General features: G+C 38.3%; 1 protein-coding gene across 1 annotated transcript in view; it reads right to left on the minus strand.

The window, feature by feature from the left end:
- The window catches only part of LOC139119364 (protocadherin Fat 4-like), a 51,420-nt gene that overhangs the window by 26,073 nt on the left and 8,579 nt on the right, over nt 1-16,768 (minus strand). Inside the window, exons 5-11 of the mRNA XM_070683152.1 lie at nt 16,274-16,422; nt 15,137-15,244; nt 13,846-14,669; nt 13,006-13,104; nt 7,762-7,875; nt 5,877-7,214; nt 5,538-5,645 (exon numbers count right to left, since the gene is read on the minus strand). Of these exons, the coding sequence (XP_070539253.1) occupies nt 5,538-5,645; nt 5,877-7,214; nt 7,762-7,875; nt 13,006-13,104; nt 13,846-14,669; nt 15,137-15,244; nt 16,274-16,422 (2,740 nt within the window). The remainder of the gene's footprint in view (nt 1-5,537; nt 5,646-5,876; nt 7,215-7,761; nt 7,876-13,005; nt 13,105-13,845; nt 14,670-15,136; nt 15,245-16,273; nt 16,423-16,768) is intronic.

The following is a 16,768-nucleotide window of genomic DNA, read 5'->3' on the forward strand; positions in this document are numbered from 1 at the left end:
ATTTTATTTTTCTTCATAGATTAACACAGGGATGGTGGCCATTTTGAATTTTAAATATCGGTAAATTGTGGGTTATTTGTTTCTCTAGAACCAAAATTTGCACGGCGATCCCGAATTTTATTCTTGATTTTGAAAGAGAGTGATTGAAAGATTCATTAAGGAAAGTTTGAGCAAAATTTTTAAATCTTTCACTTACGAGGCGCACACTACCTTAAATCCTCGGTGATTACCCCTTGTGGATATGTGCGCTATATATGAACCCATTATTATTATTATTATTATTATTATTATTATTATTGTACTTGGGCCTCAGCCCAAGTACATTTGTTTTCATTCCGTGGGAAAAAACTGTAAGGTATAACCATTTCTGGCTGAGACCAGGGAGGGCAAAATGTATTGGCTTCATCTTTCTTGGCATAATAAATGGCGTAATGATGTTAACTGAATGGAAGTGCTGCTCTCAGCCAGTCTTGAATAAGTGAGATGTGAATATAAATGCTTCTCTATCTGAGTTTTTGCCACAAAATCTTCTGAATATAATCAAAATGTGCATCGAAATGCAACAATTAATGCACCCTCCGTTTCCTAGGCGATGGCACGACCCTTGCTACACCCACTGGACGAGCCAAAGTGGGAGGGGTAATTTCGGTTTGGTCGAACAGGAGGGCTCGAGACCAGAATTTAACATTTAAACTTGAAACATGTTTAATCACTGACAAGATGTGGATTAGTGTTAATCAAAGAGAAAGTTTGAAAAGGAAAGGTTTTATATCCCGGACACAATGAAAAACATTACGACTGGAAACTGTACCCCGGTTGAGAATAGTAATGCCCACAGCGATGGAGAACACTTATCCTTGAGCTGAGAAAACCAGACCATCATTTCGAAATAGAGCTGCAGATTCGAGAAGCTCGTTAAAAATAGCTAGATACACCCCAAAGGGGTGGTTTCGAGTCTTGAGGGCAAATTTCGCCTCCTTCATTTAGAAATCGTACGTTTGATTTTCCAGGGGAACAAATCATTTGACACAAAATTTGCATGAAAAGGGGTCGCCAGTAAGTACGTGGTCAAATCTGGCATAAGAAACAATATGAAATGTTGGGTAAAGCCAGTCCAAAATAAACTGATTTGAACTTTTGTGTTTTGTAATTTATACCACTGCAGTAACATGACTTTTTTTGACAACATCACACAATGTAATACGTTTTGAAACTGAATACTCCGACGTATTCTGTGTCCCCTTTGCTAAAAAATACGGTATGCCGATTACCATGTAAGGAGATGATGACGTCAAGACAGATTTGTAGTGCGTTTGGTCTTGGATGGTGCACGAAGTTTTGTCGAGGTAGCTTGTGTATTTATTTCCTAAATGGGAGATATTAGGGTCGACCTAAAAGAAGGCCGAAAAATGTTATGATACTCTAAGCGAGCTGAACTCCAATGCGAATGGTTGGATAATTTGGAGGATGTCTAGACTGATCTCGTCTCATAAAGATTATTTGGCGGTCAGTATTGAATTTCAACTGCGTCACAAGTTTGCGTCGAACGGTCAACGAACGATATTTTAGAAATCTGGAGACATGGCACATCGCAGTTTTATTTAGTATTTTATATTTTACAAAAGATGTAAGAAGCAATGATTTTGTGAAAATTCTGAAAAAAATATAGGAAGATTTGATCGCGAACACATTTTCACTTGGGGGTCAACTAGCCCTGCGGACGATGCTGTGTGTTCCGCTACAGCTAACCGCCCCGCTCACCACAGCCCTGCAAAGACCCGTACGTTGGGTCGGTGACTTCAAATCATTTTGGGACTTGACGTAAAAAGCCAAATTACTGCCGAAATTCAGCGTTCTTGGGCCCAAGTCGTATCCCAGCCTACCTCAGCTACTCGATCGCTTCCAAAAATGACAGTCTTTTATTCACTTCTCGTAAATAACCGTCGATGTCGGCAACTCTCTCGCTGGCCCTGCGTACGATGCTGTGTGTTAGCTGTGGCACATAGCATCGTACGCAGGGCTAGGGGTCAACATGGGGTCGCAGCCATGTTGCCTCAAAACTTATTTCTGTCTGCACTCAAAACTCAAAAATGTCGCATATGAACCTGAAAAATCGATGTAATTTTGTCAAACTTCGGCGAAATTTCAGCCTATAGACAAAATTTCATCTAGGTAAGGTAAATTTATTGAAATTTGATCGACAAATAATCCTGAGCTTGAACGTGACAGCTCGCCTTCTCCGGGAAGTCATGCATCCCAGACACTTCGCACCAAAACCACTTCGCACCATACCATCTCGTCCCATACCATTTCGCACCAAAACCACTTCGCACCAAAACAACCTCGTACCAAAACCACTTCGCCCCAAAAGTCATGTCCCCAAACCACTTTGCCCGAAACTTATCGCTAACTGGTAAAGCTGAAAATAACCACCTTTCTGTCATCCTGGGACTGAAATCTTGAAAGTGTACGCATTTCGCGAAATTGACATCGTGCAATTCCGCGCAAGGCACCTGAGTTGTAGGCATTTGCGTGTTTCTATTTTCTTATTTCTATCGTTTATGGTTTCATGCAACAATAAATGGTTCGTGGTAGCCAAAATGTCCTAACACATTAATGCTTCCTAGTTGTAGGTAAAAACAACCTTATGATACGTCGTAACACAGGCTCTTGAGTCAATGCAGGCGAACCGCTAGCCGCCACTGTTATTGTATCAGTGGCGGCTAGCGGTTCGCCTGCATTGACTCAGAGCCTGTGCGTCGTAACATCGTTTTTTCAGGACGAGTTGACGGTACTTTACGTTAGTACGATTTGGTACTTGGGGCGAAGTGGGGTTGGGCGAAGTAGTACTTGGGACGAGGTGGTTTTGGTACGAAATGGTTTTGGGACGAAGTTGTGTGGGGCGAACTGGTTTTGGTGCGAAGTGTCTAGACCCCGGCCAGCTGCCCATATGGCCGGGTGCATGAGATTGTTTTCAAGCGACGGCGGCAGACCGTATGGGGCTCTGGATATGAACCTACCGCCGGTGTAGCTGTAATAACTGTTGCGTTGTTTTTAATCACCATGGACGAAGTCCGAGGGGACTTATAGGTTTGGTCATGTCCGTGCGTCCGTCCGTCCGTTCACGCCTTGTACCCAACCCCATACAGATGCACGTCGATTTGTTCACAATGCTATCAAATTTGGCCGTGTTAGAGGACTTTTTAGTTTACACCTCCATAATCTCCCATGTATAAGGCAGTTCTCCATAGACTCGCATGTATGATGCCAAGAAAATAAAAATTTAGTTTCTCATTGTATTCATATTGCCTAAAGGATGCAGTGACACAGTTTTTTTGTCCCCACGGATAAAGTCCAGGGGGCTTATAGATTGGCTCATATCCGTCCGTGAGTCCATCAGTGAGTCCATCGGTTCACGCAGATATCTCAGACATTTGACAAAATATTATGTGACCTTGGTGACCTTTGACCTGAAATATACATTATTGTCCATAACTCAGTAACCACAAGTGCTAAACCTTTCATATTTGGTATGATGGGACACCTTATGACGCCACATATTGTACCCAATTAATTATGTGCATATCTAATTATGAGCGAGCCAATAGAGCAGAGGTCTGATTTCTGATACTAGTATATAGGGATAAGTTAACAATATAATTTGTTTGACAAAACTTCACGTGACCTCAATGACCTTTGACCTCAAATATACATATTTGTCCACAACTCAGTAACCACAAGTGCTACACCCTTCATATTTGGTATGAAAGGACACTTATGACACCATATATTGTACCTCATTGATTATGTGCATATCTTATTTTGAGCGAGCCAATAGAACTAGAGGTCTGATTTTTGGTATATAGGAATAACTTAGCAATACAATTATTATGACAAAATGTGACGTGACCTCAATGACCTTTGACCTCAAATATATATATTTGTCCACACCTCAGTAACCACAAGTGCTACATCCTTCATATTTGGTATGATAAGACACCTTATGACACCACATATTGTACCTCATTAATTATGCGCATATATAATTTTGAGCGCGCAAATAGAGCTGGAGGTCTGATTTTGGTATATAGGAATACTTAGCAATACAATTATTTTGACAAAATGTCACGTGACCTCGATGACCTTTGACCTCAAATATATATATTTGTCCACAACTCAGTAACCACAAGTGCTACACCCTTCATAAATGGTATGATGGGACACCTTATGACACCACATATTGTACCTCATTAATTATGCGCATATCTAATTCTGAGCAAGCCAATAGAGCTGGATGTCCGATTTTTGGTATATAGGGATAACTATAGGGTAGAAATCTAAATATGCCCATCTAAATATTAGACATCTACCATCGAGAACAAAAGAAATTTGCTGTAATTTGAATATTTAAGGAGTTTAAGCAATTTCCACTATAAATAAAGAACCCCTGCCTCAAACTCCACAAAAGTTGCTAGACATATTTTGCCGTTGTCATGCCATTGCTTCGTTTAATAACCAGTTAATCAAATGCCTCATTGACAGGAGGAAATTCAAGACCATATTTGAATAGTAGTATATATTGTCCTCAAAATTACTCTATCACGGCCCAAGTACTCATTGCCTTCAGCAATACTGCCTTGTTATTATTATTATTATTATTACATTTGTTCAGTGGCGAGCCCCGTAGTCATTACGTCTGTCCACCTGGTTTTCAGTTGGTGTGTCGATCTGTTTGCCTCCTGCCAGTCTTACGTAAAGGGCGAATATTTTCCTACTCTCTTCCTGTAAATATGTCTCTCCACCTAAAACCTATGTATTTCAGCCTGTTCGTCCGCCAATCTAAGTCTGCCTGCCACTCTATGTATGAAGGCGTGACAGTGTACAAGCGAACAATATGGGATGCATGTCGTCTAGAACCGAAAATAGAAATATCGATACCATCGTCCAGAATCGAAAATTAGAATATCAATGGTATTGATACTCTTGATAAAGTTTCACGAAACGTTCATTAGTGTCATGTCGCATTTCTCAAATCTGTATTGTCGATAGTATAACGGGACCAAACCTTATCTGAAAACTTGGACAATGTTTGATGACACTGTTGATATTATTTAATTTCGATACCATACGATATATATTCGATATCGTAGATATTTGTAATGCGGCCCTGTCTTCTCCTTTTGGCTGTTTATATAGAGCTATCATCCTGGCCAGTTATTGTTTTTGTCCCTGGCAAAGATAAATCCTCATGAGCTTTGGTTGAGAATCGGACTGTTTGTATTTATATCATACAACAGAATTATGCAGTGTTGAAAGTGGTTCAGAAGCCCACTTGCGATATTTGATCAGGAGTCCACATGAGTGATAGTGGTTAGCCAATCATGAACCAGGTGTGTAAATAAGGTGTAGATAATCCACCTATGGTGTACAGATGTAATGCTCATGGTGTGCACATGGTGTATGAGTGGTAAACAGATTGAGTACCCGTGGTTTATACGTGCTGTACTTAAAGTGTACTCAAGACGTGGTCTACTCACTGTTGTAAATGCCAGACCTTCGGCGATGTATTCACTCTGTGCAAATACATTGAAGATGACTTGTGGGTTGATCTCTCTGTCCAGGGAACTGATCAATGTAATGACACCCTTTTTAAAAGTAAAACAAAAGATATTGAATGTCAAAAATTAGGTTCTCATCACAAGTGACAAAACGGTCTAGCGAGCAGACGATTATAAAAATCAAAGCAAGGTCAAGATTTTCCTTCCAGGAAAGTAAATAATTGTTAGGAAAACGTCAGATAAATTCGAAGTTTCCGAACTATCGACCAACCGCCTTTGCCTTCTGAAAAACGTAAAGTGAATGATAGAATTACCCACCGATGTACTGTTGATGTGTATTCCTGGAATATCGAAGGGCAACTTGTAGGTGATGCCTGATGAGTTCAGAACTCGAACGTTTCCCAGATCTGCGATGACATTTTCGGTCACTCTGAACTCGTAGTCGTCAACATCAAAGGCTAATGTTTTTAATGGATGCTCTAAAACAATGATTACTGTGGCACGGTCGAACTGTGCCGGGGAAACGTCGTTTCTTGCGGTTATGTTGAAGGTTATCAACTTGCTGCTAGTAAGTTTGTCCCGATTCACCCTGACAACTCCACTTGCATCGATTGAAAACGTTTGGCTCTGCTCTGCATCATCGACAGAATAGACAACTTTCCCGTTCTCCCCCGAGTCGGGATCAGAGGCGGAGACGATGGTGGCGATCGTTCCGTTTCTTAACTTGCTGCTTCTAACAAGCAGAGTAGATGTGTACTCCGTCTTGCTGAACTTTGGAATATTGTCATTAACATCATCGATGACAATTCGTACGGTAGCCGTTGAAGATAGCCTGACGTCACCGTTGTCTGTCGCCGTGACAACAAGATCGTACGACTCTACATTTTCCCTGTCCAGCGGAAGTCTTGTTGTTACTATTCCCGTCATCGGATCTATGACAAATTCTTGCATAATGTCAAGGGCATAGGTGACCCTTCCATTGTCGCCCGTGTCTGCGTCACCAGCTGTGACAGAGATGACTTGAAAAGCCCAGGTAGCGTTCTCTGCGACATGCGCACTGTAGAAGAGTTCAGTAAACAATGGTGCATTGTCATTAACGTCGGTCACATTTATAAGAACATGGACAGCATTATCCAGAACGTGGAGGCCCTGGTCTCGCACAATTATTTTCAAATCATAAAATTCTGTTGTTTCTCTGTCCAAATGACCAATCACGGAGAGTTCACCAGTGTGTGAATCCACCTTAAACTTGCCTTGACTACCTTCACTAATAAAGTATAGTAACGCTGCATTGAGATCCTCGTCGGCATCCGTAGCATTGATGGAGGTTATCAACGATCCAGGTTGCGTCGCCTCAGAAATCTGAAGATTTACGTTCGGGTGTGAAAACAACGGTTTGTTGTCGTTGTAGTCTGTGATGTAGATGATCAAGGGAACGCTGTTCCAGTGACCCCCTGCATCGCCATTCATGTCTCGTGCCGTCAAGGTTAAGGTGTACATCTTGGTCGTCTCATAATCAAGGTTGCTCTCCTCTCTAGTCTTAACTGTTCCAGTTTCGGGGTCAATCGTGAATTGTTCGTGACCTTGTCCGGACAGAGAGAATGCGATCTCAGCGTTTGTGCCAATGTCTTTGTCGGTTGCTCTGATAGGTGGTTGCTTAAACGATAAAACATTGTTTCACTTTGATGTTGTCGAGGAGAAGCCATGTGTTATGGAAATTTTGAAGGCATGAATGGAAAAGCGAATTTCAATTTAAAACCTATGGATTTACACTGAATGATATTGAGCTGCCAATGCAAAGTTCAACAACTGAAATCTTGCAAGGCGATTGAGCATCAGTAATGAACCCTCTCTAAATCAACTGCATGCGAAAATCTTGATATCATAGTCAGCAGGTGGAATTTGAGAATGAACAGTAAGCTTACTTGTTGCATGATGCTCTCACACAGTACAAAGTTTGAAAATGTATATTCATCGCAGACGTATCTATACAACATTATATCAAAGGTGGTATTCTTGATATCGAGCACCGTGGCTTAGCGAAACGATTTGCTATGGGGCCCGAGAGCAAAATATTAGTAAGCAAATGGATAAATCTGCTACATGCCTGACTATACTTCGCAAATTTTGTCTCAACATTATTGTAGTTGTGGAAAAGGCTATGTTACACTACTATTTTCACGGTCATGTGCATAACACTTACTATAAACACAGTCTGGGCACTGGTGGCGTCTTCTCGAATCTCTGCGCTGTACGAAGTTTCTGGAAACTCAGGTGCGTTGTCGTTCACATCTTCCACACGAAGTTCAATATACACCTGCCAAAGCGAACCACATTTAAGCGTTGGTAATGTTACAGAAAATGACAATCACAGTTTTGTGTGCATCTTGACTCACAAGCAGCATTTTTACAGAATGCATGATATATGTTCACATGTAGAACCACCTCGTCAAATGTAGATGTCCTTATCCACCTTACTGCTTCCCGTTCCCCAATCTTTCCTCTCGATATCTTTCTAGAAATCGATACAATCACTTCATACTGCATTTTAGCTCACGTGTTCACACACGTGAGCTAATGTCATAGCGATGTCTGTCTGTCAGTCCGTGTGTGCGTGTGTGTGTGTGTGTATGTGTGTGTGTGTGTGTGTGTCTGTCGGTCTATCTGTCTGTTTACACGATAACTCAAAAACGCGTGAACAGATTCAAGTCAGATTTGGTAGACGGGTAACCTCCATAAATGTAATAATCTCTATAAATGTAACATCAACCATAACTCTAAGAAAGTGCATCCACAAATGTAATATCATCCATAAATGTAACAAAAATCAACCATAAATGTAATAAAAACACCAACCACAATTGTAATAAATGGCAACCATAAATGTAATAAAAATATCACCCATAAATGTAATACTTGTCAACCATAAATGTAATAAATCTATTTGTAGTTGATTTTGAGGAATTAGCCCTTCGATATTTATTTCTGTAATAAGGAAAGCAACTCCACACATTATTCATTTCTTAATTGTTTGCGTTTAGTGTGTTTTGTATATTCGAAAGTGTATTTTACGTTTCCCTATTTTGTGTACAAAACTTATTGGCCATGGCGAGACACAGCTGTAATCTGAGTGTCAGTGCAGTCTCTAATCCAGAGTGGAGGATACTGTATAACACTACGCTCCTTTAGTGCCGTTTTTTCAAAATTTTGCGCTCTCTCATAATCAGTCGCCTCAAATTCATCTTCAGGGGATAAATTGTGTGGAATAATCGATAGATTTTCGGTATTCCTATGTTGTTCCACTTGAAATTTGTTCCTTTGCTTGGATGTTAGGATGTCTAATTTTGTTCTACTGTGTCCAAGGTAGTGTTCGTAATGGTTTTTGACTAGATTGAAAAATAGAATGTTCTCGTCAACATGTTTTTTGTCGTAAATTTCTGTTATAAGGTTGTATATTCCTCTGTTATTTGTTCTGAGTCATGTAAGCTCCATAAATGTAACAATATCCACAAATGTAATATCAACCACAATTGTAATAAAATCAACCGCAAATGTAATAAAACAGTCAACCATTAATGTAACAACCCGCAACCACAAATGTTATAAACCAATTAACCAGAAATGTAATAAAACTCAACCAGAAATGTAATAGACTTTAACTTGCATATGTGATCATTTGTTTATCAATGCCCCGAGTAAATAATAACTTTAATAAGACTAGTGTAATGTTATTGCATACTTTCCTGAAACTAGGTTTCCTTTCCGAAACACAGAATAGAATACTTTGAGAACACTATCAGAAAACGGCGAGGTACCGATCAAACCGTTAGATAATGGAAGTGGAACAGCAGTTCTAGACACTGATAATTACATAATGAGGAAGCGTCAAAATAACTCGTCAACCAGTGAAACCACACAAAGTTTATGACAGGTGACTCAGAACAAATAACAGAGAAATATACAACATTATAACAGAAACTTACGACACAAAACATGTTGAAGAGAACATATATTACATTTTAATCTAGTAAAAAAACAATACGAACGCTACATTTGACTTTTCCGCATTATACACCACAATTCCCCACGATAAACTTAAAACAAGGCTGTCATCTCTTGTTAAACAAGCTTTCCTGCATAAAAATGGCAGTAGAAGGTACCAATACATTACCATCAAACATAGGTCAGGTTATTTCAGTAACAACATGGATGCCCAGCACAAATACACAGATGAAGAAATATTAAAATGCTTAATTTCCTTATCGACAATATATTTGTTAAGTTTGGCGGTATGACATTTCAACAATCCGTCGGCATACCAATGGGTACAAATTGTGCACCCCTTCTTGCAGACTTATTTCTGTATTCATATGAAGCAGAGTTCCTACATACTCTCTACAAAGCAGGGTCTAAAAATCTTGCAAGGCGTTTTAACAACACGCACAGATATATCGATGATCTGATTAGTCTAGACAATCCAGACATATCAAATTACTTACATCATATCTACCCTGATGAGTTGGAAATAAAAGAAACAACAGAGGGTAGGAACTCTGCTTCATATCTTGATCTGTTCCTACAAGTGGGTACTAATGGGCTACACTCTAAGCTGTATGAGAAAAGGAATGATTTCGATTTTGAAATCATAAATTATACCCACTTGTCAAGTAATATTCCATCTGCACCTGCTTATGGTGTGTACGTGTCTCAACTTCTCAGGTATTGTAGGGCTTGTGATTCCTGCACTGATTTTCAACTGAGACACAGCTCATTGGCATCAAAATTACTGAGACAAGGATACACAACAAAAAAGACTCGTGAGGACTTTCAAAAAGTTCTACGGTCGATATGACGACATTGTGGCCAAATATGACACCTCGGTCACTCAAATGATTAACGACAACATTCCCGGCTTTGACTTATTATAGTGATTCATATCCTGTATCTTTTCATACAATATTTAGACAATTTTGGGACCAATCCTGACGGGTGTAGCATGCTAGCAGGGTACGCTTACCCATTCCGGACACTTGGTACCACCACCAACTATCAGTGGTTCAGGATGGTCCTACTTCAATTTGTAAATCACAATTGTCCCATGGACCTGGTAATATATTTCCTTGAATGGAAATGATTATTGGACCAGTTTAATATCATATTGAACACTGTAGAGCAAAATTAGACATCCTGGCATCCCAAGTGAAGGAACAAACTTCAAGTGAGACAACATAGGAATACAGACAATCTATCGATTATTCCACACAATTTATCCACTGAAGACGAATTTGAGGCGACTGATTAAGAAAGTACGGCAATTTTCGAAAAAACGGCGGTAAAGGATCGTAGTGTTATACAGTCTTCCCCACTCTGGAGTAGAGACTGCACTGACACTCAGATTACAGCTGTGTCTCGCCATGGCCAATCAGTTCTGTACACAAAACAGGGAAACGCAAAATACACTTTCAAATATACGAAACACACTAAACGCAAACAATTAAGAAATGAATAATGTGTGGAGTTGCTTTCCTTATTACATAGATCAATTGCAACGATAAAATAGATTTATTACATTTATGGCTGACAAGTATTACATTTATGGGTGATTTTTTTATTACATTTATGGTTGCCATTTATTATAATTGTGGTTGGTATTTTTATTACATTTATGGTTGATTTTTGTTACATTTATGGGTCATATTACATTTGTGGGTGCATTTAATTACAATTATGGTTGATATTACATTTATGGAGATTATTACACTTGTGGAGGTCACAAGTCATCTGTCATAAACTTTGTGTGGTATCACTGGTTGACGAGTTATTTTGACGCTTTGTTATTATGTAATTATCAGTGTCTAGAACTGCTGTTCCACTTCCATTATCTAACGGTTTGATCGGTACCTCGCCGTTTTCTGATAGTGTTCTCAAAGTACTCTATTCTGTGTTTCGGAAAGGAAACCTAGTTTCAGGAAAGTATGTTGTAATATTACACTAGTCCTAATAAATTTATTATTTACTCAGGGCTTTGATAAACAAATGGTCACATATGCAAGTTAAAGTTTATTACATTTCTGGTTGAGTTTTATTACATTTCTGGTTAATTGGTTTATAACATTTGTGGTTGCGGATTGTCACATTAATGGTTGACTGTTTTATTACATTTGCGGTTGATTTTATTACAATTGTGGTTGATATTACATTTGTGGAGATTATTACATTTGTAGAGGTTACAAACGGGTACCATATGATACTTGCAAGAAGTGATTAGATTTTGGTTAGTGCTGCTTGCATATTAATGAAGTTATGACATATCTTTTTTTTTCATATAATGGTTTCGAATGGAGACAGTAATGACAGCATCAACATATAAAAAGAAATACTGCACAAAATTTCATGAATATTTTTAACAAATGACAATGTCAGAACATTATGATGATGCTGTGAGTGTCATGTCAATTATCCGGTCATTTGCATATTTAATGAACTTTTTTTAATTAGTGACATAAGTCTGAAATTCCTGCCCCTAATTTGATGATACATACAACAAAGATAGATCTGATATATATATATATATATCTCATTGTACTTAGAAGCACTGGACAGTGTCAAGTTAATAAATAGCTCATTAACATATTTTATGAAGTTTTGTAATTAGTCCTATAACTCCGGAATAAATCCACTAAATTTGATGAAATCTGCTGCAGACACTGATCCAACAGATATCTGACTGTGGTAAAAAGCATTTAGTTGTGTCAAGTTAATTAAGGGTTCATTTGCATATTAATGATCTTTGTAATTAGGTATATAACTCTGAAATTACGGCACACAATTCCTGCTACAGATATTGATCTAATAAATATCTAATTGTGCTATGAAACATTGAGCTGTGTAAAGTTAATTGAAGGTTCATTTAAATATTCAATGAACTTTGTAATTATTGCTATTACACCAAAATTACAGCATTGAATATGATGAAACGTCGTACGTATGTTGATCTGATAGATATCTAATTGTGCCATTAAGCATTGAGCAGTGTAAAGTTAATAAATAGCTCATTTACATTTTAAATATAGTTTTGTAATGAGTGATTTAGCTCTGAGAGTACTGTACGAAAGTTGATGAAACCTGCTTCATATAATGACGTAACAGATATCTGATTGTTCTGTGAAGCGTACTACTATTAATGAACCTGTTGTAAAACACGTGAGCACATTAAGTTCACATCTGGTTAAAAATAGACACCCGTTCATTCATCCCACCATTTGTCCGTTTGACAGACAGACATTGATATAGACAGATATTGACCAAGGTAATTACATTTACATATAAAGACATTCCACATGATTATCTTTCTGCAGGCAAATTAGATACAAGATGTCATACTACGCATCGTACGAAAATCGTACTGCTATTTCCTAAAGAGGGCGTTTTCAGATTTTGAACTCACCTCAGTGCTGGTCAGACAGTTGTTGTCGAGGGCGAACACGTAAAATCCATAATCGTCCCTCTCCTCTCTGTCAAGTGTCTGCGTCGTCCTAACCACTCCCTGAAATGTGAAAAGTATTTTACAAATGAGAATTAACGAACACACAAAGTTAACAAGTGTAAAACGGGAGTAAGGCCATTTAAAGAAAAGTCTTTGTTTGCTGTCCAGGGATGTTTGAAAACCTATCATCCAGCATAAACTCATTTTAATTTGGTTTCTTTTGAAAAAATAATACCTTTATTTGCAATAGTGTTAACATTGTTTTTGTTTTCTTAATTTTATATGAAAATCTACCAGCACGTGGACGGCAAACAGAGAATTTCATTCAAAGCAGCTAAGGTAAAGCAGTCTTGCTTGCTTGCTCAGTCTATAGATGGTAAGATTTTTCATACGATTGCTTAGAAGAGGCTACTTTTGCATTGTTGTAATAATTAAATGTAGTTATGTCATATCATATTACAGAATTGCAATATCAGTGAATTTTGTGACGACGCCCCAAGATTATTAGCCTACTGATAATGTATCCAATTATCCAGCATTGAAGCCCAAGATGTTTTCTACCTGCCAAAACTATAATATAATAGCAATACTGAACCTCCTTCCTGGCCCATAATGGACTCAAGCAAACTTTGCACTCTATAATGTACTCGGCTTTGCCTCGTACATTATGGTTGTTTAAAGTTTCCTCTTGTCCACTGTGGCCCGGTAGGGTTACAGAACTGTGTAAATATTTTGTATAAAAACTGCGAAAGGTCTCAGCTACTATATGCTGTTTAATAGCGTTATATTATCACTACTGACCGACGTTTCATTGACGGCGAAACTGAAGTTATTATAGTTATCGGCTTTAAATATTCTGTATGTATATTCCACGTCATCGCTCTCAGGAAGTCTAACGTTGGCTACAAAGGATCCGACTGCTGCGTCTTCCGGCAGTGAAAGCTGTAACCTTGTGGTTTCATTGCTCGTTATAGTTGGTCTGACAAAAAGTGGTACTACATCTAGAAATATTGTGCCACGCGTGCTCGTCGCCCCGTCACTCACTTCTATCGGTATGGCAACGTTCTCATTGTCGACCAGGTAGCCGTCTTCTTTCAACATTTTCCTGTTGAGGGTGCCTGTCAAAATTACTCGACCAGTTTCGCTTTCAACTGACACAAGGTTCGAGAAGTACTTCAGGGAACCTTTGTCAGATGAGAGAGAATAATTCAGGTCGTTGTTTTGATCTGGATCTGCAGCCGTTATAGTCGTCACCAGTGTCCCAACTGGAGAATATTCCATAACTTTGGAATAATAAGGCGTATTCTGGAAAACAGGATTGTTGTCATTAATGTCCTTGACATGAATAGTGATATCAAGAACAGACCGGGACGCACGTCCTGTTAAAGTGATTTCAAGTAGGTAACTCTCGCGAGATTCTCTGTCGAAACTCCCAAGTGTTGTGTTCAGTTGACCCCTCTTTGTGTCCAATTTGAAGAAGACACTGTCATCGCTGTTTTTCAGCCCGTATTCCAGAACAGATTCCGGATTTCTGACCAGAGATCGTATCTCCATGATTGGGTTTGTCACTTTCTCTCCCTCAAAGAACCACAAAGTCAGACTTCCTCTATCGAGTGCAATATACTCTGTGTGTAAAGAAAATAAACTGGTAGTTCTTGTGTCAGCGGAAACATCTATTTCTAATGGAGCTGGCATCGCTCAATTTATGAATTATTAATCATGTTAATTTTCAACACTTAGGCGAAGTACAACATTCATTTCTTTCTTGTCAGTTATATTCAATTTTTCCTCCTATACTCGTTACTTTGAACCAAATATGTCAAATAATCATGCAGTGCTAGATTGAAAGTTGAAACAGACAGACAGGAAGACTGACAGAAAGACTGACAGACAGACAGACAGACACACATATATATATATATATATATATATATATATATATATATATATATATATATATATAATTTAACTCGATAGTGTAACCAATAGTCTGTATATGTTTTTACAAGAAATTTTCGTCTATGTGAAATAAACAAAACGGGTTTTGCGTTCAACATTGAGAAAAAAAAACGTGGATTACAAATTCACTGACCATGTTCACATCTCTTTCCGATATAGTTGTCTCGACAATAACATACGTAGTCGGCAGACCCAGAAACACAAATCCCATCATTTTGGCAAGGCTTACCATAACAGTAGTCTGAAATGAAATGACGTTATAGACGTATTTTAAAGTATTCTGCTGTTTATTTTCTCAACATGTAAAAACATGTGAATGAAATAGGAATAAAACATGTCTAACAAGATGGAATGGTAGTATTTTGTAAGCAAAATGCAAGAAGATACAGCTCACACGGCTTTAATGATGAAAATATAAATAACGTTTTCATACAGAGCCGTGAAGAGAGCCACAAAACTATCTTATAAGTACCATGTTTACACACTATATCCGGGCCAGCAGGCACATTGAAATGTGGCCTCGGGAATGATAGACACCACTTTATGTCACAATATAAATCAAATTCGTCCATTCCTTTTCCTGTTACGTTGCATTCAGAAATAAATTGGCAATTCTTTGCAGTTAAGGTAGTTAAGATATTCGCACTCTAAAATGTTTACAATTCTTTTCTGATCTACCACTTGTGGGGCGCATTTTAAAGCTTGTGAAGTACGAAAGTTTTTAACTCTCTTAGATTTTCGAAAATCGCAAATTTTATTTGTCTTCATAGACTTAACACGGGTATGGCGGCCATTATGAATTTCAAATATCGCGTAATAATAGGTAATTTGTTTCTTTAGTACCAAAATTTGCAAGGTGGCCTGCTTGTTATTCTTGATTGGGTAAGGCATTTGTTAATAGTTTCATTGAGGAATGTTTTAGACTTAACACGGGGATGGCGGCCATTATGAATTTCAAATATCGGTTAATAATAGGTAATGTGTTTCTCTAGTACCAAAATTTGGATGGTGGCCTGCTTTTTATTCTTGATTCGGTAAGGCATTTGTTAATAGTTTCATTGAGGAACGTTTTTGCAAAAAATTAAGTCTTCTGCTTTCGTAGTGTATACCACCTTAATATGTGCATCAGTCCGACCAATTCAGGCAGCATTTTTATCACTATGGTGCAAAAAATGACTCTATGATATACAACCACACATTTGCATATGCGAAAAAGGGTCACACATAAAATTGTACGTTATGATTAATTCTGAGACATTATTCCCATTACCTTTCTGACGTGTCACATTTGAAGTCGTGTAATTCAAGATGCCGTTCATGCTCAGATGAGACGTCGCACTTTCAACAGCGTTATCAATGGCAGATTCGGTGGCATTGTCATGCAACACGATATTCATGACCACAACAATTGATCCAGGCCTGAAATTATATATCGACGATTATTTTTATCAAGCCTCGTTCAGATCTGTCAAAATTACTCTTTGACCCGGAAGTTTTTCATTAAGTTAAATAAAAAGCAAAACAAAACAAACAAAAACATCTGATACAATGCTCTTACCAAGATAAATGTCATTTTGAATGATAAAATTACGAACTTCAAACTGAGGTACTCTCATCCTCGTGCATTAAAATGTTAAGCCCGTGTCCTTTATTTTGCGCAGAAATAATTCATATACCACAATGATGTCGCTTTCTTAACCACTAATTTTCCGCATGTGTTGTTGCAACATCAACAATTACAAAACCGAACTCTGCTACAATCTAT

This window comes from Ptychodera flava, chromosome 19 (assembly GCF_041260155.1).
Source record: "Ptychodera flava strain L36383 chromosome 19, AS_Pfla_20210202, whole genome shotgun sequence".
Classification (NCBI taxonomy): domain Eukaryota; kingdom Metazoa; phylum Hemichordata; class Enteropneusta; family Ptychoderidae; genus Ptychodera; species Ptychodera flava.